Source organism: Ananas comosus, linkage group 18, assembly GCF_001540865.1.
Source record: "Ananas comosus cultivar F153 linkage group 18, ASM154086v1, whole genome shotgun sequence".
In the NCBI taxonomy this organism is placed as follows: domain Eukaryota; kingdom Viridiplantae; phylum Streptophyta; class Magnoliopsida; order Poales; family Bromeliaceae; genus Ananas; species Ananas comosus.
The window spans coordinates 7981631-8002610 of record NC_033638.1 but is presented as its reverse complement, the minus strand read 5'-3'; the positions used below and the strand labels follow the sequence as shown (position 1 = coordinate 8002610).

Genomic DNA, 20980 nt, shown 5'->3' with positions numbered 1-20980 from the left:
TTTTTTACCCCCTGTTTATGAATCGTGCCGATAGAAAAGAAATTTTGTTAAATTTATTTTAAGTTATATGAATTTGCAGATGTTGTGAAGAATTTTCGGTAAATTTTGTGGCGGCTTCATTAGAACAACGAAATTTTATAAGAGGTAGGCCGGGGAAATGAATCATGCACTTCGGGACAAGTGGAGGGTACAAAGTGAAAATTTGCTTTCTTTAGTAGGCATCATCTCAATTTGCATACATGAACACAAGAATACTGCTAACAATTAACAAGCAGCAAAGAAAATTAGAGTATAGAAATATTAAAAAATACCGATATTTTTCATATCATGTACATTTAGTCTCACAATCATGCCAATAGCCTCAAGGTAAGATTCAAATAAGCAGACACAAAAGAATAAAATAAAATAAAATAAAATAAAACAATTAGGGGCTCAACACAAAAAAGAAAAAAAAAGAAGAAAAGAAAAGAAATACAGATGAACAATTCAGAGGTATTAACATGACAAGGTTAGTAGGCTTTCATCCCATAAACTAGCTCGCCAAAATCGGTTTGTGATGCGATGTTAGATAGAAGTAAAGGAGCTCATTCCATGTGTCTGGGACTCCAGGGAGGCACCAATGGCTACAATCTTGAATGCTCGATTGCTGCACTTTCTCAAACTTCTTACCGTATATCGATGGGTGCCCATCAATTCTAAGCCCCGATAAGTTAGTTATGTTGAGGATAGTTACAGAGGTTCTCATTTGCTTTACTACTTGATCCAATACCAAGTTTCTGAGAGGAACTTGTCTCTCGGAAGTCTCATTCAACGGTCGGGTGCTCTCTCTGCAGTGCCCTCCCGAATTCCACTCGCCGCCGCTGCAGCGACATGCAAAGTTGTTGAGAAGAGACCAGTTGTTCTTATTATTATTTTTCCCAACTTTCTTAGCTTCGGAACTGTGAGGGGCTCACCTGAAATGAGACGGCGAAGAACTTCTGAAGAAAACTTGCGTTTTGCGTGGATTAACGTGTTGGTCGACCCACGACGCCCAAGTTGTTAAAGCTTTTCGGAAAGCGGTAGAAACATCGAGGCGGGGGTGAACACGGTCTCCTTCCTGATAGTAATTGACTCTATCGATAAAAAGGAACGAGTTATTAATCGATACACTCCGAGTTCCATGCATCAGCAGTACTCGTAGGGTTAGCGAGAAACTACGCGAATTGTTTACTCAAGAACATATATGGATTCAGATAAACGTAAAATCCTTCGCACGTAGGAAAGCTAAAGCCTGAAATTCAGAAACACTTGAGAAAGAAAAGAATCGCGCTCACCCAGCTTTTGTTTTGTGGTGAGACCACCAGTGTGCAGTGTTAAATACAAGTATATCAGCTCCCCTCCATCTTGATGAACTCCTATCCATAGCATCAATCCTCAACGTCTTAACGCGCCGCAGCCCTATTCTCGCCTTGCTCTCGTGCACCAAGAAATGAGTCACGTAATACTCGACACTGCAGTTGTAATCCTACATAAAGACCTTCTGATCAAACTCGGTTATCGTCGAACTGGTGCTGATAAAAGTATAAATTCTACGGTTGTATACCAAGAACTTAAAGTTGTAGTTCCCCTTCTCTTTCGTGATCCTCCGCCCGCGAGCTTCATGAACTCGTCTAGGGTCCGATACGGTCCCCCATAGCAAACACATCATGGATTCCCACTGGTTTCGGTTAATCGAATCTCCGACAAAAACAAGTCTCTTCCCTCTAATCATCTCCAACATTTTCACAGGGTTGAACCTGAACTTAGCCCAAGCAAATCCCAAATGCTAGTTCAACCAAGTATTCTTTTTCCCACATCAAATAAGTAAAGTAAAATATGAAATCAAGTAAGAGGGAAAAAATGAGGTACCTTGGGATGCTACAATGGTGAGGTTGCCACCTCCACTTCATGAACCCTAAATCCACTCTCCCATTAGCCTCACAATTAAACCCCTCATCTATAAAGGGGCATGATTTGCTCCTGTAAAGAGGATAGCTCTCATCATCATAAACCCATTTTCCATCATAAATGTCACATTGTTTTGTGCTGTTACTCTCAATCTTTTCCGCTAATGGGTTTGTGCTTTCTCCAGAAGCACCATAGGGGCTTCCTCTGCTAATCAATTCTCCTGCTTCAGAAGAAGTGCTTTTGGATGTGTTAGTTACAGTAGCTTCTTGAGAGGAAACATGGGCTCTTTCCAAATGGGCACCATTAAAAATCCCATCTTTCTCACTGTCAACTGCATCATCAACTTCGTTTTTAGATAAATCACTCGCTCCCCTGACACGGGCTCGTGCCAAGATCGCATCTTTCACCTCCACTGTCGAATCCACAGCTTCCCTAGAGAAATTAGCCACTCCCGCAACATGGGTTTCCCACAAAGCAGGACCTTTAGTCGCATTACCAGAGAAATCGCTTCTGGAAGCAGCAAAAGCACCTTTTTTTGCGGATTTGAAGCTTCCGAAGAACTGTAAATGAGCTTCTGCGGGACCCGAGGGGGTGACATCAAAAACCCAGAGTGAGAAGAGGAAGCAGAAGAGGAGAGAGGAGGAGACGGTGAAGGAGAGAGCCAGGAGCTTCATGGGCTTTAGGGAGAAGATCCTTTGCCTCTCCATTGCTGCTGCTTCACATGAGCAACGAGTAATGGGGCTTCTGAAATGGGAGAGAAAAGCACTTCTCACGTTTGAGAACAGCAGCGACACTGTACGCAGGGTGTGGTGCAGTCGCAGCCTCGCAGGAGACACGGGACAAAGGTGGGCTCCGTAAATATCGAGGTAGTGGGAGGTGGTTCCAATTTCCAAAACCACCGCTTGTATTTTTATTTTTATTTATTATTATTAATAAAAAAAATTGAAATGTTGAATTAAAAATAGTTTCCTCAAATTGAGAAATGTTAAATATCTGTCCAAACTTGTCACATATTTTATTTCCACAAGTGTTGTGAATTTAAGAATCAAAATATTCAAGGAAAAAGTAGCCACATTAATATATTAGTTAGCAATTGAGTACACTCTGGGGCACCTAAAAACATTCCTTGCCCCGTAAACATTTCCGTGTGTAATTTTATACACTCAAAAAGGGTTACAACCTGTATCTTTAACATGCAACGTGTCAACAAAAGTTGATCAGAGGTGAAGCTTTATTTATTTATTTATTTATTTATTTTAGAATAAAATAGTATGCTACTCACTTTATTTATTAAAAAGATGAATTAGATTAAAGAGATGAGGCAACAAAGGCCTCCATTCGGGCGAACCAAAGAAAGAAAAAAAACACCAGCGATTACAGAAGTGCTGTTTTGCGGAGAGGGATTGTACCCAAAGGTTCGTCAGATGTTTAATCCTATAAACTGCTGGCGGGGGGTCGGATAGAGTTTTAAAATGGAGTCTTTTTAAAGATCGCGCCGTACCTGACCACCATGGTGAAGCTTTATCATTACATAAATTTAAAAGCACGCTTAGTAACAAAATCGGCGCACTTTTTTTGTGGGGGTTCAAATTTCCTCTAACATGATCACAAAAGGAGACAAGAGACTCATTCCATCTATTGAAACATTACGCAATAAAACGTTCATCATAGACACAAAATAGTGCTTTAATATCCAGTGAGTTCGAGTTATTATACAATCAAATTGATACAACTACAACTACTGCATCTCGAACAACCATCAAACGTCGACCGCATAATCAGTTCACAACCAAAGGTGAGAAAATCCCCTCGGCAATGAGGTGAGTCCTCTTAGTGATCCCGTAACCGATAATATGGTTCAGATACACTTTTCCGTCCTTCACTGTCGCCGACGTAGCTATTCGGTGCATGGGTCCGATGTACCTTCCCGTAACCTTTGCGGTATCCCAATCATCAGAGCTCTCTGCTACTCTACTCGGAGTTCCAGCTATAGCTAGCTTCGTCGGAGAGATCAATTCCAAACCATCCCCTCTTTGTAACGATCCTTCGACTTTAACCAAACTTACCTCCTCGGTCTTTGGATTAACCTTAAAGAGATGGCCGCCGGAAGTGTGAATGACCAAAAGGTAGCCGTTGGGGTGGTATACGATTCCGTTGAGCCCGACGAGGTTGTGATACCACCCCTTTCTTTGGACGAAGGCCTCGTTTCTTATAATCGAGAGGAGTTCACCGTCAACACCCACTTTCCATATCTTATTTGCTTTCGCGTCGGTAACGTATGCGGTGCCTTCTTCGTCGACGGCCACGTCATCTGCAAATGCATCTCCGTCGCCTACAATATGTTATCGTCAGAGCGAATGTCAGATGCCAAAATAGGACAGTGATTTTTGAATAAGCAGTAGATGATCCAGTGTTATGTCGTTGCATAAATATGGTAAATGTATTGATAAAGAACTTCAATACAATACACAGCAAGATACTGCAGGTATTAGAAACTGGAACTTATGTTAGGAAATGTGGCAACATTTGAGTTGGATTCAAACCACTTGTCTCCAACTCATTTAAATGGGTCTGCTTAGGTTGTTCTATTTGAATTTGAATTTGAATTTTGAATTTGAATTTAAGTGGGACTAGGTATCCCACGCCTATTCAAATACAAACCAAAGCCATCCAAAAATCATCACCTTCCGATGGATTAAATACACTGAAGAACCTATTCAATGTATATCTAACTAATAAATTATATGTTCTGAATTTTTGTACTGACATATTCAGCACTCAGAAACTTCAAAATTTGTCGTTCTATTTAATTCAATATCCCTTACCATACATAAAAGGTTCATTACTTAAATAAGTCACCTAAGGATAGCTCCTACACTATCTCAATATTGCGGCTTAGGTCTCATAAATAGTAAAATAGACATAGTTTTCAAATAGTTATTTTACAATATAAGTATTTTTTTGTGGCTAAACTAAAATGTAATACATGTGGAAATTCAAAAAACAAAGTTCAAACTGAAAATAGGTGGACCTGGTTGCCATATGGCAATGGTGCAGGGACCAACCATGCACTTTATCCATTTGCTGCACCAATAACCATGGATTAATTAATAGTATAATCCAACCGGGATACTTTGGAGGCACCAAGGTCTCCCTATTTCAAATTATTTTTAATAATAGGAATTACGAATTTACAGTTGACTTTATTAGACTTGATCTAAAGTATTTAAAATAAATTTTATATTTTTTAATATTATTTATCTAGTAATCGAAAAGATTTAAAAATAAATATGTGCGCAATTTTTAAATTTAATAGTATAAAAGTATGCAAATTAGATAAATATTTTTTTTAAAAAAAATTATATTATTTAAGATAAGATCAATGTTTCTGATCCATAATTTTTGCTTTGTATTATTATTTTTAGTAAGTTTTCTATTATCATTAGTTGATTTTGAGCTATTTTAGTCAATAGTAAATGATATCAACAAATGGTAAAAATTCATCTTTTTTGAAGCTTCAAATATTATAAGTCAAGTCCAATAAAATCTATCGTTGATTTCAAAGTTTCATGATAAAAAATAAGATAAATTACAGATAACATCCTTATAAATATTCGTTTTTTTTATTTTTTTCTTAATTTTTAAAAATTTATATTTTATTCTCTCAATATTTTAAATTATTACATTTAGCCCCTTCCCCTCCGTCAGGATTTCATTACTATTACGTCCATTTTTTATAATTTATAATAAAAATACCCATCAGAATAATAAAAATTATTAAAAAATTATTTTTTTTCTTATAGAAGAAATAAAAATATAAGAAATTTTCTTGTATTTTAGCTTAAAAAATAATTTACAAGTGCCGAAGATTCTGTACCTCTAACATTAATAATAACAACGACCCTACATACTAAATCAGGGCCGTCCATTTCCAACCAACTAGTGAGCGGAAAGATCACAACGGGGATAAAATCCAACGGCGGGGATTTATTCTCACCTGGCCCGCTGAGCCGCGTGAGGAAGAGGCGCGCCCACGACTCGAGGTCGTAGGCGGCGACGGCGCCGTGGCGGTGCCCTAGCACGTCGGCGAAGACGACGAGGAGCCTCCGCCGCGCCCGATCCACCGCGATCCCCACCGACGCGTTCCCGGCCACGTCGGGCTCCGCCACCACCTCCCTCTCCTCCGGCGCCGCGGCGCCGTCGACGGCGATCTCGGCGACGCCGGAGCCGAAGAAGGTGGAGACGAGGAAGCGGCGCGCGGGGGCGTCCCACTTGGCGCACTCGCGGAGCCACCCGCGGGAGCTGTAGGCGACGGCGGGGGAGAGCTCGAGGGACGCGATCAGGGCGACGGCCACGGCGGAGGCGACGATGAGGAGCGCCGGGCACGCGCGGGAGCGGCGGCCCGCGGCGGCGGCGGCGGTGCCTGTGCGGCCGCCCCCGTCGCTGCGGCGGCAGCAGCAGCAATCCGCCATGGGAGGAGGGAGAGAGGAGAGAGGAGGAGGAGGAGGAGGAGGAGGAGGAGTAGGGTTAGGGTTTGGGGGGGTGGGGTTTTGGATCTTTCGATTTGGTGGGATTTTGGTAGGGGTGGGTTTGTGAGCGCTGGGAGTAGGAGCGAACAGATGAGTTATTATAAAATTACAAATTAAAAATTAAAAAAATAGGGTTTGATTTGTCATATATGAATATGAATGCCACACTAGTCGATAATATTTGTTGCACCCGGTGCATTCGTACATTCATGCACCATCCTTTCTCAATCGTCCATCACAATCTTACGTTATGTCTGTAGCTGTTGTGCAGCGCAGATCGTAAATGCCTTGATACCGACTAAAAAAATTGGCATTCAGTTCACAAGTAAACGATTTTTATAGACCATTAAAATTATTAATTTTATAATCCTTTAATTACTATATAAATAATTTTTTAAAATTTAATTTTTAGATAATTCAAATATTTTAGATTAATTTTAATGATTCTCATTATCGGTTCAAAATTTCTATCATAAAAAATAATTTAAAAGAATGAAGGTCGCCTTCAGGATATTAGCTGAATTATAAAAATTTATAAATTTAACTGTATACAAATATTTAAATTATATAAAATTTTGATAAAAACTTATTAATCCTAATATAAAACAATATCAATATCTTCAAACTAAAATTTTAATGTCATATAATTATCTTGTGAGATTTTTATTTTTATCCATTGATTTTAAATTTTTTTGATTACTAAATAAATGATATCGAAGATCACGAGCTTTATTTTTAAAATACTTTAATTTTTTTTTCCAATTTGGAGGGCGATGTTTGACAGAGTTGGGCTCGTGAGTAGCGTCGTAACAATAACGACGCTACAAATAGACATGTTTCTGCTTTGAAATTAGGACTGAAAATACAGGCCGTTCGTAGTACAAATAGTAAAAGAATTAATGATTGATATTTAAAATTTTAAATTTAAATTTTAATTGATTTATATTTTGAACTAAGTTTATTTTTAAAAAAATAAATAAAGTGAATAGTATGTTATTTATTTCTCTGAAAAAAAAAAAAAATTAGGATGAGCAATATATAGCCAAAATCATACAGGAGTTTGGTTTACTAAATAATAATAATAATAATTTTCTATCAAAAGAGTATTTTTAATTCTTTTAGTTTTCAAAAAGAGTCAATTTTATGTTTTTATGTTTTTTTTTCAGATTTTATAAGTTTATTCTATTTTTCTATTTTTTATTTTTTATAATGTTTTGACTTTTGAGAAACCAATCACCTCATTATGATTAATAAATAAATAAATAATGACAAAAAGCTTCAAAGTTTGAACAAAGAGAATAATGACAAGGGAGCTGGTAATATCAAATAAATTAATAAAGGAAAAGACCAATGGAAACTAAATAAAATATACTATACGTCAAATCAATACATTATTAAATGTGTTCTAAAACACTCCAGGGTGGCAATCGAGCTAGCTATTCGCGACAATTCGTATTCGGCTTCNATATATATATATATATATATATAATTTTTAATTTAACTTAAATATGAAAGTCTAAATCAATTATAAAAAGATTGTTTATATATAAAATTTTAACTATTAGATTAAAGTCAAATAAAAAATATTTCATAAATTTATTTTTTATACGTATTCTTTATAATTCTTTTAATTTGTTGTTCATTAGCTAGTTCGTTAATAAACGAAGTGAATTTTTCGGCTCAATATTTTAATAATTCGGGGTTGGTTCATTTATAAAAAAAGCCGAGTATGAGACAGCACCAGGTCGCTCATGTTGGGCTTTTTGACACCCCTACAGCCCTACTCCCCCCACTAAAAAAAACACAATAACAATCTCCACCGTTCGTTCGAATGCATCATCAGCCGTTCATTAGCTCTACAGTCTATGTGATCACGAAAACGACCATTGCAGTCGCACTGCGTCGCTACCCTTTTTCGTAATTTCCTAGAACTTTGAGGGCCTTTATCAATTTTGCGGCGACCAATAGGAGCCCGAGTTCCTCTTACTCCCTTTCTCTTAGCTCCGTGAGAACCTAATCGAACCCACGGTCGACGCCCCTAGCGCTCTCGAGCCCAAGGTACTCATTTTGATCGATTTTTAAAATTTTTTCCCTTATTTTTCTTGTAATTATCTTCGTATTAATCCCATTTCATCTTCGATTTCGATCTCTTAGTTGCTAATCGAGCTCTTTTTGGTATGTAAGTTGTTATATGATTGGATTTGTTCTCTAGATTTTGTGTCCTAGATTCGGTACTCGATGCGTTGAATTGGGGATTGGAAATGCATTTTTTTCCGATCTTAAATTACGTTAAAGGGGTTTATGTTGTTTCGGATGTTGTTTGGAGAGAAACGAGTTAGGGTTTAATTCTTATTTGTATCGAAAAATATCATTTGGAATGCAAAATAAGTGATTGGATCATTGGATCATGTATATATTGGAGGTGTTTGGATGCGAATCGGATTTTTTTTTTTTTGAAATATGGATATGATAGGGGTGGATGCATTTTTACTTCACTCAACCTTTTTTTTTAGATATCTACAGGGATAAGGATGGGTAGATGAAAATCACGAAATATGTTAATTTTATAATTAGAGTTGATATTGATAGTTAAATATGGCATAGTTCATGTGCATAGTATTTGAGGGACATGAAGAAAATAATTGTTTTTTCATATTAAAAAAACGACAAATATCGTTTACTTAGTTGTTGTATCAGTTCTTATTGTATTTTCGATGTATATACATGTATAGATCTATGTACAAATAGAATAAGCCCGAGTATATGTAGACTATGGATTTTGGAGCTGGAGAATCGATACTGATGCACCAAATATTACGTTGACATTGGACAAGATTGAGGATATCCTATTCCAAGAGCTTCAAAGTAAAGTCATTAGCAATTTAGCACGGTAGTTTGTTTTGAAATGGCAGGAATCGATATTGACTTCTAGCAATTGTACCACCCAAAATGGTGCTTAACTTTTTTTGTTTTTTCCTTGTTCCTCTTAAGTTCCTTTGCTTTCATGCTCTTCTTTCTCCTTCTTCTTCTCTCCTTTACGTAAATCCTTTTTATACCAATTAGTAAATGACTCTAAGAATTAGGATTGGGTTCCTAGGCTACTACAAATTTTGGTTAAGTGGCTCTTGTTATTTTGTTCCAGTTTTTTTTACTACATGGTAGTTGATTGCACAAATTACATATGGCCTTTTGTCTTACATAAAAAAAACGGTCATGTGTTACTTATGACCAAATTGTATCCAAATCAATCCAAGTGCCTCCCTAAGTAGGTGATTAAGTAGCAGTTGAGGTTGATTTGGACAATAGTCAAAAGATATAGATAAACAGTTACATATCAATAGGAGAATCAAAAGCATTTCAAAATTTACATTTCCTAGCTAAATAAGGCATTTCTTCGAACTCTAATGCACCAACACTAGTCAAGCATGATTTATTGGCTTTTCAGTTGTATGTTTAAAAAAAAGTAAGGGATCGTTTCTTTGTTTGCAATTTGTATGCAGCACTATGGCATTGTCTATTGTTTATTCACAAATATTATCATCCCGAATCTTTATTCATGCAAATTAGGACTTCTTCAATCATTATTTCATTTGCCTTCAATGTCTCTATATACCGGAAAGGTAATATAGATGTGTTGTAAAGATGATATTTAAACATGCTCATTTAGTTTGAATTCTATTTTAATCTGGAGACCTTTTTTTTTCTTCTTCTTCTTTTACTTTTCAACTGACGGGACAAAACTATAATTTGGTATTTGGTTGAAGTTCTGTATTTCACAATGAAGTTTGCTATATACTGCGTCTTATTTCAATGTCCTGCATTTTTCTAGTTTCATCTCTTCCAAATGGCGGCACATAAGATAGCGCATGCCACCCTGAAGGGCCCAAGTGTTGTCAAGGAGATCTGCATAGCTCTTACGCTTGGAATGTTTGCCGGCGGTCTCTGGAAGATGCATCATTGGAATGAGCAGAGGAAGACTAGGGCTTTCTACGACATGCTGGAGAAAGGTGAGATCAGTGTTGTTGTTGCCGAAGAGTAGCTCTTTCTGATCTTCATATTTCTTTTTGCTATAAGAAAGTTTATGCTCTAGTGTTATGGTTTTCATCTCATTGTGATTTTAACTGTTCGTAATAAGCGTAGATACTGAGCGTCAACAAACGCTGTCCATGCTTCACTAGTGATACTTTTGTTTCTCCTACACCGGTTTGTATTTCGACTTGTGGAGTTTTCTAAATCTTGATACTTCTAAGTAAGAGTTTTTTTTTTTTGGTTTTATTCTGATGTATGGATGCTTCCGGCTTCTTTTAAGTCGCTTCTCTTTGTTATCGTTTTCAGCATTTGCTGGAACTCTTGAATAAGACAAACAGCGGTAATATCTATTTCCTGTACTTTGAAAATGAATAAAGATAAAAAGGGGTTGTTTCCTTGTTGGCTCAAAGGGAATAGATTAATGATGGTGTCAGGTGATTTTAGAACTGGTTCTAATCTACATCTACTTTATTGAAAAGATTAGCGAGTCTATAACTCTATTATTATTGATATAACTTTGTTGTTATGATATGTCAATAATTTTGAATTGATCTGCATATCTTTTTCATCCTCCATTGGAATTAATGTGTAAGGAAACAGCTCCGGAGACTGGATTTTATTACCACTGTTGCATTGTTCTACTTATTGTAGTTAACTTTTCGAAGTTGGTATGCATATATACTTATAAATAAGGTGCTCAGCAGTTCATGGTATCATCAAATTATAGTTATGGATGTCAAAGCAGTTCACAGAGAACTGAAAATGATCATTTACTGATGCACTTGTGTTGGATGTGTTGACCTAATCTATAACATGATACCTAACATGATCTATATAAAGCTAGCAAGTTTCCCTGAAACCTAATTTATTACTAGTTATCTAGTAATAGATTACTAGATGGTAACTAAACTCTAGGATAATACAGTTTCAGAGTTGCATTAGCAAGGCTATATGTTCTTATATTATGATGATAATATTTGGATGCAAACGCAACAAATTTCTACAATTATCCATGGGAAAATTCGCGTCTAACTGTGTTATCGTAAAAAAATTATAGAAATTTCATTCCTAGTATAACTATGTGTAATAGCATTAAAAGCTGATCATGAACCAGCAAGTTAATGAGCCTGCAAAATCACATATAAATCCCAAGTTGCATCAACCCAACACTCAACACCAGAGAGATTTTTCTCTTTTTTTTTTTTTTTTTTTTTNCTCTATGGTCTCTTCATAACTTTTATATACACTTTGGGGAATCTACTTCATGACTTGTTTATTTGTCTAGAAGTAAAGTTTTAGGAAGTCAATATCTATGGAACTGTAATTTTTTTTTTTTTTTTTTTTTTACATAACTTGCTAAAAAATTTTACACTAGTATATAAAAGAATGAAAAAAAAAATTACAACAATTTAGAACTGATGGTGAAGGATAAATCAGGAAAAGATTTGCAACTTTTCCTCTGAGGAACAACAACAACAACAAAACATGGAGAGCCATGAGATATGGCTATTTTGCATTTGCCCTCTCAACTTTTAATTTTTTAGAATTAAATGATTTTCGATAATATTATCGTCAGTTCATGCCTCAGTAAGTTTGTGTTTACATCTGAACTCTCTAAATCCTTTTTTTTTTTTTTTTTTAACGTATGTGAAAGTTTTTACATACAAATATTATTAGTTTTTGCACGTATAACTGAGTCCGACTGGGATATTTCTAATAGCACCAAGTATTTCGTACTATCAAGTTTTCTACCGTTAGATTTATCCCTTTGATCATTTCTATCGGTTAAATCATAATATTCAACCAACCAGCCACTCAACCATAGGGAACCACTATCACCTACTAATCACACAGCCCTTTATACAAGTGCCGAAAACTTGATTTGGTGTTATTAAAAATATTTCAGCCTAATTTCATATAATCTATATAAACAGTTAGTTTCTGTGCCATTATCATACTGTGACTAAGTTGCTGTACTTTCTTCTTTGTTTTGCATCATTTTTTTAAAAATAAAAAAACATACCTAACTATTAATTGCTGATATTAAATAATAATTATCATAATAAATTTCTACTTGAGCCTCTCTAAGAATTGAAATTCTAGCTTTATCCCATTGTTCCATCCCAAGTCACTACCAAAGGAGAAAAAAATAGAAACCTAACACTGCACGACTTGTCTCCTATGAAATGACCATTTCAACCCCATTTCAAGCATGAGAAAGAAAATTTTATAGCAGGGGGGGTTTATGGCAAAGTTTCTGACGATAATCAAAACTAACACATAATATCAACATGTTACTGATCAAACCAAAAAAGGAAATTAAAAAAATTGAAAGAACAAGAAAAAGAATCTTCGGATACAATCAAAGGAAGATCGCAATTACTACAATACCCACAGAATATATCGAAACCAATAAGAATATGACAACCAAAATATGCACATTATTACAAATCGGTCCACTAACTAATATCAGAAAATAATAATAATAATAATAATAATAATAATAATAATAATAACAATAATAATTTTTCGACCTGCGAATTTCGTGATAGTACAAGAGAAAGCTTCATAGGCAGAATACATTTCAGTGAAAGTGATCGATCTTACCAATGCACGAACACAACCTTATCAAAATGATTAGAAAGCTTAGGCGTTGCTTCGATCCTTGCTTATCAGCATTCATGCCGAAGAAAGAGCTGGACCTAAGTATCACATTTTATATTTGGACCGAATTGTTGTATCGAGAGGGATGATTTCCTTTAAGGGCGAACTTAAATCAACTTGATCTGCGACAGCAAAATGTCACAACATATTCTTGATGTAAGTGTACAGCAAAGTTAAAAGGTATCTGGTAAAATTAATCTTGTGTATATTTATTTCACAACATATATCAAAAAAGGATGTAAACAATCAGCTTGCAACTTGATGTAGGACTTACAATGAAAGTGGATCAGACCAGAAAAAACATTTAAAAAGCATCGTTACTGATGCTGAAAGCAGCAGTTAGTGGGAATAAATCAACAGATCTAGTTCAAAGCTTAAAGCCAAAAAAAATTGTTATTATAGGCTTAGTCTATGTCTATGTAGTTTAAGTAGTCTGCTTTTAAAAGGCGGAAAGTGGATTAGCAAATACTCCAAATTATCCCGGATAATAAGGTTGAACTAAAATCTAGCAAGAAGACTCTTTTCGTTAATTTCTTCCTTCATAATAAAAAAAAAATGAAGTAAAGGCACAAGATAAACAACACAAAAATAAGTGGGCTCAAAGAAAAAAGAAAAAAAGAGAGATAGGAAGTTACCACAATAATGACCTCGGCGACCAATGTGAATCACCCAAGTTTGAGCACTCTTGAGCTGGTCCACCTCCACTGGATGATAGGGCCTTATTCTCACTATCCACTGAAGCTGCACCGGTGGATGCATCAAGATCCGCAAGCTTACTAGAATTGTTTACACAATACTTTTGTAACCACCTATCGGTCTCCCAAAGGACATGCATGATGCTCTCTCTAGCGGAATAGCCGTGACTCTCAAAAGGGAGAATCACTAGACGACAAAGAGATCCATGGCCTTTCAATGCAGTGAAAAACCGATCTGACTGTAATGTACGAGAAACATCACATAGATCAGAAGCTGAATTTACAATCACAAGACTTAAATACACTGCAATGGGACATGATTAAAAATGTCTTTGTTTTCAATAATAAGAAGGAAATATAAGAAAAATTATTGGCCAACTAAATCATAGAGGAAACTAAGCTTAAGAAAAAAGAAAAGAATAAAAATAACTTCAAAAGAATGCAAAAAAAAAAAAAATCTAAACGAATGATTTTAGTGCACGACAAGACCGCCAGTAGCTTTACTACTCCTTTGAGCTTCATTACAACATGGAGAAATCATTAGAGAGAAGTTCCAAAGGGTCTCATTTGGAACTCATCTTACTTTGTTTACTTTATGTCTGACAATTCCTCCCTATTAAACTTTGAGTATCTCATTAGACTACTCTCGATAGAAAAGGATGAGCATATGATGAGGGTTCTACTTAAAGATATCACAGTAACACGTACCATACCTCTTTCTTATTTTTGGTGTGAAAAGAACTCTTTGTTTAGAATAACAGAAAAAAATTAGAAGTAGCTATAATTTTGGAAATAGAGCGTGGCAAATATGCAAGTACTTCCGTCCAATAGCATTAAGGATTATGAAGCACTAAAGGACAGAATTCTTCTCCTTACCTGCATTGTTAGTGTTCCGGAATTGTTGTCTTCTTCTCCATGTATAAGCAAAATTGGTTTCTTAATTTTGTTAGCCGACATGAAGGGACTCATTTCAACATAGGTATTGGTGGCCTCCCATAGTGTTCTGTCTTCATTCTACAGAAACACGACTGATTATCAATAAAAAAAAATATCTAGTAAATAATCCCTAAAAGTATACGGATGTAGAATATGTATGTATATAAAATAAAGGTTAAGAAAGAACAGACATATAACCTGAAATCCAAAAGGAGTAAGTGTCCGATTATAAGCTCCAGAACGAGCGATTCCACAGGAAAAGAGATGGGGAGCATGTGCTAGGAGATTCGCTGTCATGAATGCTCCATAAGAATGACCACCAATAGCAATTCTAGCAGGATGAGCCACCTAAGGAATAAGGCAGATTTAGACTAATAAGCATAAAAAAGAAAACATACCAGAAGCAGAGGTAGAAACAGAAATGGACTCACCCCTCTCCTTATAACCTCCTCAACTGCAGCCTCTGCGCTGGAAACCAACTGTTCTACATACCTAAGAAACATGATATCAGGTAATTCTAATCAAGAATCCAGAGTAACTCAACACCAGGTCGAGAATACTAAGCAGACTTGAACTATCCACTGACTAATGCAAAGAAACAAGAAAAAGGAAAGGTTTTGTTTCAGGAAAGTTTCATAGTTCTTCATTTTTAGATTCTCTAGTGTGCTTGTTTGGTGTACCTGTTTACATTGACTGATATTAACAATTTTATAACTTTAGAAAGGAAGATACTTCATTGTGAAAATGAGAGTTGCCTGGTGATAGCACCAAGCAACCTTAACTTGGTAAGAAGCCAAGACCTTGAGCAAAGACAATTTTTCACTGAGCTAAACTCCCAATTGGCCATGAGTAATAATCAGATGGCACAATTGCCCCAGGATAATCAAAGGACTAAACTACAAAAAGCATGATATACCCACAATCTTAGACCAGTAAGACCAATAACCATATAATCCTCTTCTAATTAGCTTGCACCCAAGAAAACAGCACAATGAACTTTAAAAAGGAAACATCATACATTCCCCACACATCCCCCCAAAGAGGGAAAAAGAAAAAACCGAAGTCCAGTAGAAGGACATGCATAATACATGATTAAGGGAAACCAGTAGTGCTCACACAATGTTGATTTCTTCAGTTGCAATAATAAGTTAACATTGGGACTATTTAACTATGGATGGTGTTAGCAAGGTACCTGTCATTGGCCTCTTCATCACCCTCACCGATTATTGGGATTGTCGGCCCAGATAAAATAGCAAATCTGCAAGACAAAATGCTTTTTTATTACAGCTAGAGAACCAAATTAGAGGCAATTAGGACCTATCCATAAATAGAGTACAGAAGAAAACGGGAAGGTATAATACCCTCTAGCCAACCAAAGAAGGGGTGATGTTGGACCTATGCCAGCAAACTCGTTAGGAGAACCTCGGACTTGCCCGGCGGCATCTTTGCTTTTGAACTCTCCAGGGTAAGACCAAACAAGACAGGGTAGAGGCCCATCTTTCGATGGATCATATCCCGGAGGTAAATAAAGTGTTGCAGTAAGTTGAACACCATCCTTCCTCTGGTATCTGACCATCTCTTTATGTAATGATGCCAGTTGAGGATAAGGGTGGGGAAAGTTAGTAATTTGAGATCTCTTCTTATCTGGCCAGGTCTCAAGATAATATTGAGTGTTTTCCGTCTTTGACTCTCTCGATATTAGTATCTTTAGTTGGTCAAGATATAGTTCACCATCAGTCTGATCAGACATTAATGCAACAACAGTTTCATAGTACTTTTCCTTGTCACTTTCCCAAATTCGCTCTTTATTTCCTGTATTTCTGAGGAAAGAAGGCACTCGTTGTGTTATGTCAGTGTACTTAATTGGCATATGCACAAATTGGACAAATTACATCATTGGTTGCTGAACATTTCATGAAATTTGACTTTCCACTGAACATAAATTTATGGCAATTGATGCACCCCAATTCTATCTCTGTTATAATTGGGTCCATCCATTTGATGCCATTGAATTCCCCTGTTGGATCGAGGACAGGGCAATTGGTTCAGCTGCAACATTGTCTCAAAACTATGTGAATCAGCTGCAATATAATCCCCAACAGAGGATATGGCAGTTGAATCACCCACCATGTCATCCCAAGTGTCAGTATGATAGGTCATTCAATTGCCATGCCATCAATCCATTAAGGAAGTTAGACAGCAAGTGATGGATGGACACAATCGTACCAGAAGTTCGCTGATGTCAGTGAAATTTTGTGACAAGTTCAGTGAAATAATTTATACCACAAAATAGAAAATTATAGTTCAACATGGAGAGAAACTTACATGTCAAGCAAATCAAGGAACGGAACGTTTCCTTCTGGTGTGGCACCTGCTCCATTAAGTAAGATGTAGGTTTTTTCATCTTCCTTTTTAATCTTGGCGATAACATAAGTTCCTGCCTCTGTTCTCCGCAACATTGGCGAGCCTGGATCAGAATAAGCATCTTCTGATGATCTATCAAATAATATGCGTGGATTTACATCTCTATGATCTGGAGAGACAACCCATGTTCTCGTTCGGCGTGTTTTGTACCAAGATTCATATACTAAAGCAAAAGTGTCGTCACACCAAGAAACTCCCCTGCAACAAAGGAATCAAAACATGTAAAAACAAAAATAAAATAAGTTTAAAAAATGGCACCGCCCTATAATGGAAGTACAGGAATCCTATATAGCAAGCAACTTGGCTGGAACAACAACTTTTGCCATGTAATTGCAGTTAATTGAGTGCTTTTCTGCTTAAAGTAGTCTAATAAAAGATAAACCATTGCTTGAAGCTTGTGGGACAATCTTAGCAAGTATTGAAACATACCCATATCGAAGATCAAGTTTATGCAGAATCTCAGGCTGTTCACCATTTAGAGGCTCAGCGCGCTCCGTATAAACTATATCACGTGGAGAAACTTCTACTTTCGCGTCCCCCCCATCTTGCGTCTCAACCCTGTTAGATCAGAGAGTGCAATATGACAATAGAAACTTCAAACATTTCGTGAAAACACAGCTCAAAAGCTTCATTTGATGTCAAACTTTGATGACGCAGTATCAGACTGACTGATGCAATAAAATCCACAAAATCTTTTCAGTAGTAATTATAGAGAACCAAATCTTTAGTCTTTACCAATACAAAGTTGAAGGCTTATCAGGCCTCCAATTGATTGACCGCTTCCCTTTCCGCACACTGTTGAAGGCAATCGGGATATCCTCAGCAAGAGGCAAATCACAGATTTCCCTCACAAATTTCCCATCAACTGTCCACAACTCAACTTTCTTTGGAAACCTTCCGCAAGGCACAGTAAAGGAGTACGGCCGATGTATAGAAGTAAAAAGAAGATACTTCTCATCTGGCGAAGGGTCGACAGATGTATAGACAGCAGGAGGGCCAATTGGCTTCACTGAACCATCCAGAGAGGCTAAGATTAACTGAGAAGTTGCATAGTAGTCGAATAAATCTGCATCATATTCATCTTTTAGTAGGTCTTGAAAGGTTCTAACTTGAATAACATTCTGCTGCTCATTTGATTGAATTTTTGGGCCGGAGGGAACTAATGGCTTCTTTGGAGGAGCTCCACGAGATGAAGGAATAGTGCAAACTAGTAGAGTAGAATCATTAACCCACACAAAACTGCAAAATTAGAAATAAATATTATTTGAAATATTTTTAAAAAAATAGAAGAGAAAAAAAGGGTTCCAGAACATGAAAATTGCCTGTCAAATATTGCGTTTAAGTAAATATCCGGCGACTGGAAAAGCGGTCTGGCTCTCCCAGATTCCACATCGGCGACCCACACTCTTAACTTGCTGCTAATGTTGTCCTCCTACTTGGAAACCAATAAGAACTCAGAAATAGCAGAATCACTAAAAACAAAATAGCAAGAATTTCACAATTCGAAGAAAAGGCTAGTCACCTCATCAAACCTCACGCTGAATGATAAATGCCGACCGTCTTGCGACCTGGTTTCAACAGATTCAAATAAGGAATATATAAAACCATATGCAAAGAACAGGATAAACATAAGGATGATAAAGAAGCACACATATAGTTCTTCTTTTGGGAAAACCAGATACACATTGTAAGAAAATCAAAATCGTATGTTATGATGTAGTTGCCACAGGAACAACATAAATTTACCAGGTAACAAAATTAATTTTCGCTCCATCTGGGTAGCCATGGACCTCTTTTTCAGGCCCTAGACTGCCATCTTCCATTAATGAATGGATGCCGATTCCCGTGTAAAAGGACCTAAAAACATTAATATATATGTAAGGATCCACAGAAAATATGAAAAAAAAATCTTTCTTTACTATTTCTTCTGAACTTATGTAAATAAATATGTGCAGCTGGAAAGATGGGAAAGAAAAGATTGACCACACACATTCGACTTCTTGCATTGTAGTTTCCATCAATCCGAACGCCAGCAAGTTTCTCCTCGGGCCTCGCAAGCTCCGACAATGGCGGTAGAGATCGACGTTTCAAAAACAAAATCTTATCCCTATGAGGGGAAAATGACAAGACGGGAAGCGGCGGCGCGTCGACGATGTCTTGTATTTCCTTCGGAGGTAGGCGGTATCCACCCCCTACTGCAAGATTATCTATAAAGCAGCCGATGACACTCAGAAGTGCTTTAGATTAACACTCAATTTTGGAGGAATAAGATCAAATTTTGTGTGTAAAGAACTGTAAATAGTTAAAGTACCATTCTGAACAGTTGAAAGAGAGGTACCTAAAAAAACACATTCTGTTGATAAAGCCACAATCTTTCTTGGAGAAAGAGGTCAAAAAAAAAATTAAGACGAGAGAATAAAAGTGAGATTATCCCGATAACTATCTCTATTTCTTCAAAAGCCCTCCACACGAGGGGGAGCAAAAGATACATAAAGCAACGATTTTTCTTGCATAAATTATATAAAGCAACGAATTTTCTTGCATAAATGAGAAAACCCAAATCTAACAAACCACACAAAGGCCTAAAATTGTGAAGAAACTAGGAAGTGAGTTTTGATCACCTTCATCTTCTCGGGGCCGCGGAGGAGGAGAAGGAGGAGGGGACCCGTTGCGATCCCCGGCGCCATTCTCGGCGCCGGAGGCGAAGGGGGCGAGCCTAGAGAGCCTGGAGGATGCGGCGGCGGAGGAGTCGGCGCCGGATTTCATGGGCCTGGCCGCGTTCTTCTTGCGGGGGAGACGAAGAAACCCTAGAGGAGAGGAGGGAGAGGAGGAGGAGGAGGAGAGGGGGAGCTTGTGGGGGGCGAAGTGATGGAGAGGGAGAGAAAAGCGTTGGTAGGCTTTGTGGAGAAGGAACATAATTTAGATTGCTTTTGTTGTTGACGATGGATTGGAAATGTTGTAGTACCTTAGCACCTTACGCATTCCTAATTCCTATTCTACTATTACTTTTCCAAGTCCTTTTTCCTTTTTTTTTATTTTTCATTTTTTTTTTTTTTTGGCTTTAGATATTTGGGGTTGGGTGGTCCTACTGTGTGTTTCATAATTTTCTTTGTCCTTTTATATTTGTTAGATGTGACTCATTGATAATCGTCTTCGGTTCAAAATTTCGACTCACGGACAAATTTACTGTACAACCAATAGAAAAAAAGTTGTGAAAAAAAAAAAAAATTTATGGTGGGTAGCAGAGGGCTCGGGTCAATAGGCCTAAGTCCGTAATCCACTACTGACGTTCGTCGGGGTTACGGGAGCTACACCCCTGCGGTGTGGATCAGATCGGATCCGAAATTCGTTAAGAGTTTCTTTTCTCGTTTTTTGCCCTAGAGACTACAGATCGTAATTGGTTGTACTTTGAACATTATATTTTTTTTTTCTTCGATAGTGAAGCGCTCTCCTCCCTCACCCCTAGTTTTTTCCTGAAATGATTTTGTTATGTAAATCTATGTGTTTTTCTATTTCTGTGTATAGTTTATTTTGTATTTGTCATTTTTGTTTCCGTTTGTGCACATGTCGTAACAATATTTTTATTTTATACTGTTGAATTTCTTATTTATATTATGCAAGCTCACGATCCGCACAACAATTTTAGAACAAGAAGCGCATAATAGAAATTTTTATGTATTAAATGGAAAATATGTAAAATAAATAAATAAATAAGATTAATTTATGTAACTATATTTGATTGGATAGTTAAAAATTTTAGATAAAACCGACCGTCCC

The 20980-nt window shown here is 36.8% G+C and overlaps 4 protein-coding genes across 5 annotated transcripts; 1 reads left to right on the top strand and 3 right to left on the bottom strand.

Moving 5' to 3' along the window:
- Window positions 299-2841, bottom strand: LOC109724116 (protein trichome birefringence-like 6). Its single transcript, XM_020252803.1, has 5 exons — window positions 1888-2841; window positions 1583-1775; window positions 1314-1504; window positions 954-1112; window positions 299-860 (listed from the first exon to the last, which is right to left on the bottom strand). The coding sequence occupies exons 1-5, from the start codon at window positions 2631-2633 to the stop codon at window positions 533-535; spliced, it is 1617 nt and encodes a 538-aa protein (XP_020108392.1). The 5' UTR covers window positions 2634-2841; the 3' UTR covers window positions 299-532.
- Window positions 3541-6554, bottom strand: LOC109723733. The gene is made up of 2 exons (XM_020252203.1): window positions 5924-6554; window positions 3541-4258 (listed from the first exon to the last, which is right to left on the bottom strand). Exons 1-2 carry the CDS (start codon window positions 6396-6398, stop codon window positions 3705-3707), a joined length of 1029 nt encoding a protein of 342 aa, XP_020107792.1. The 5' UTR covers window positions 6399-6554; the 3' UTR covers window positions 3541-3704.
- On the top strand, window positions 8399-10834 carry LOC109723698 (cytochrome c oxidase subunit 5C-like). The gene is made up of 2 exons (XM_020252160.1): window positions 8399-8513; window positions 10285-10834. The coding sequence occupies exon 2, from the start codon at window positions 10300-10302 to the stop codon at window positions 10492-10494; it is 195 nt and encodes a 64-aa protein (XP_020107749.1). The 5' UTR covers window positions 8399-8513; window positions 10285-10299; the 3' UTR covers window positions 10495-10834.
- On the bottom strand, window positions 12864-20184 carry LOC109723985 (probable glutamyl endopeptidase, chloroplastic). Of its 2 annotated transcripts, XM_020252546.1 has the most exons (15): window positions 19825-20181; window positions 19194-19410; window positions 18950-19060; window positions 18726-18771; window positions 18526-18635; window positions 17939-18442; window positions 17633-17761; window positions 17105-17401; window positions 16141-16599; window positions 15972-16037; window positions 15211-15271; window positions 14978-15127; window positions 14720-14857; window positions 13784-14082; window positions 12864-13270 (listed from the first exon to the last, which is right to left on the bottom strand). In XM_020252546.1, coding segments are annotated over exons 1-15 (2883 nt in total). In that variant the 5' UTR covers window positions 20120-20181; the 3' UTR covers window positions 12864-13269. The 2 variants fall into 2 exon arrangements, 1 of the variants encoding a protein (XP_020108135.1); XR_002219803.1 differs by lacking the exon at window positions 12864-13270 and having other exon boundaries at window positions 13949-14082; window positions 14720-14871; window positions 19825-20184.

Excerpts from the sequence above, each read along its gene's own strand:
- LOC109724116 (XM_020252803.1), bottom strand. The coding sequence starts at position 2,633 with ATGGAGAGGCAAAGGATCTTCTCCCTAAAGCCCATGAAGCTCCTGGCT. Across the intron at positions 1,505-1,582 it reads ACTACAACTTTAAGTTCTTG|GATTACAACTGCAGTGTCGA; the intron begins GTATACAACCGT and ends GTCTTTATGTAG. Across the intron at positions 861-953 it reads TCTTCGCCGTCTCATTTCAG|CGGCGGCGAGTGGAATTCGG; the intron begins GTGAGCCCCTCA and ends ATGTCGCTGCAG.
- LOC109723733 (XM_020252203.1), bottom strand. The coding sequence starts at position 6,398 with ATGGCGGATTGCTGCTGCTGCCGCCGCAGCGACGGGGGCGGCCGCACA. Across the intron at positions 4,259-5,923 it reads CACGCGGCTCAGCGGGCCAG|GCGACGGAGATGCATTTGCA; the intron begins GTGAGAATAAAT and ends AACATATTGTAG.
- LOC109723698 (XM_020252160.1), top strand. The coding sequence starts at position 10,300 with ATGGCGGCACATAAGATAGCGCATGCCACCCTGAAGGGCCCAAGTGTT.
- LOC109723985 (XM_020252546.1), bottom strand. The coding sequence starts at position 20,119 with ATGTTCCTTCTCCACAAAGCCTACCAACGCTTTTCTCTCCCTCTCCAT. Across the intron at positions 17,402-17,632 it reads AAACTTGATCTTCGATATGG|GGGAGTTTCTTGGTGTGACG; the intron begins GTATGTTTCAAT and ends CCTTTGTTGCAG. Across the intron at positions 16,600-17,104 it reads TTCCTTGATTTGCTTGACAT|AAATACAGGAAATAAAGAGC; the intron begins GTAAGTTTCTCT and ends TTCTTTCCTCAG.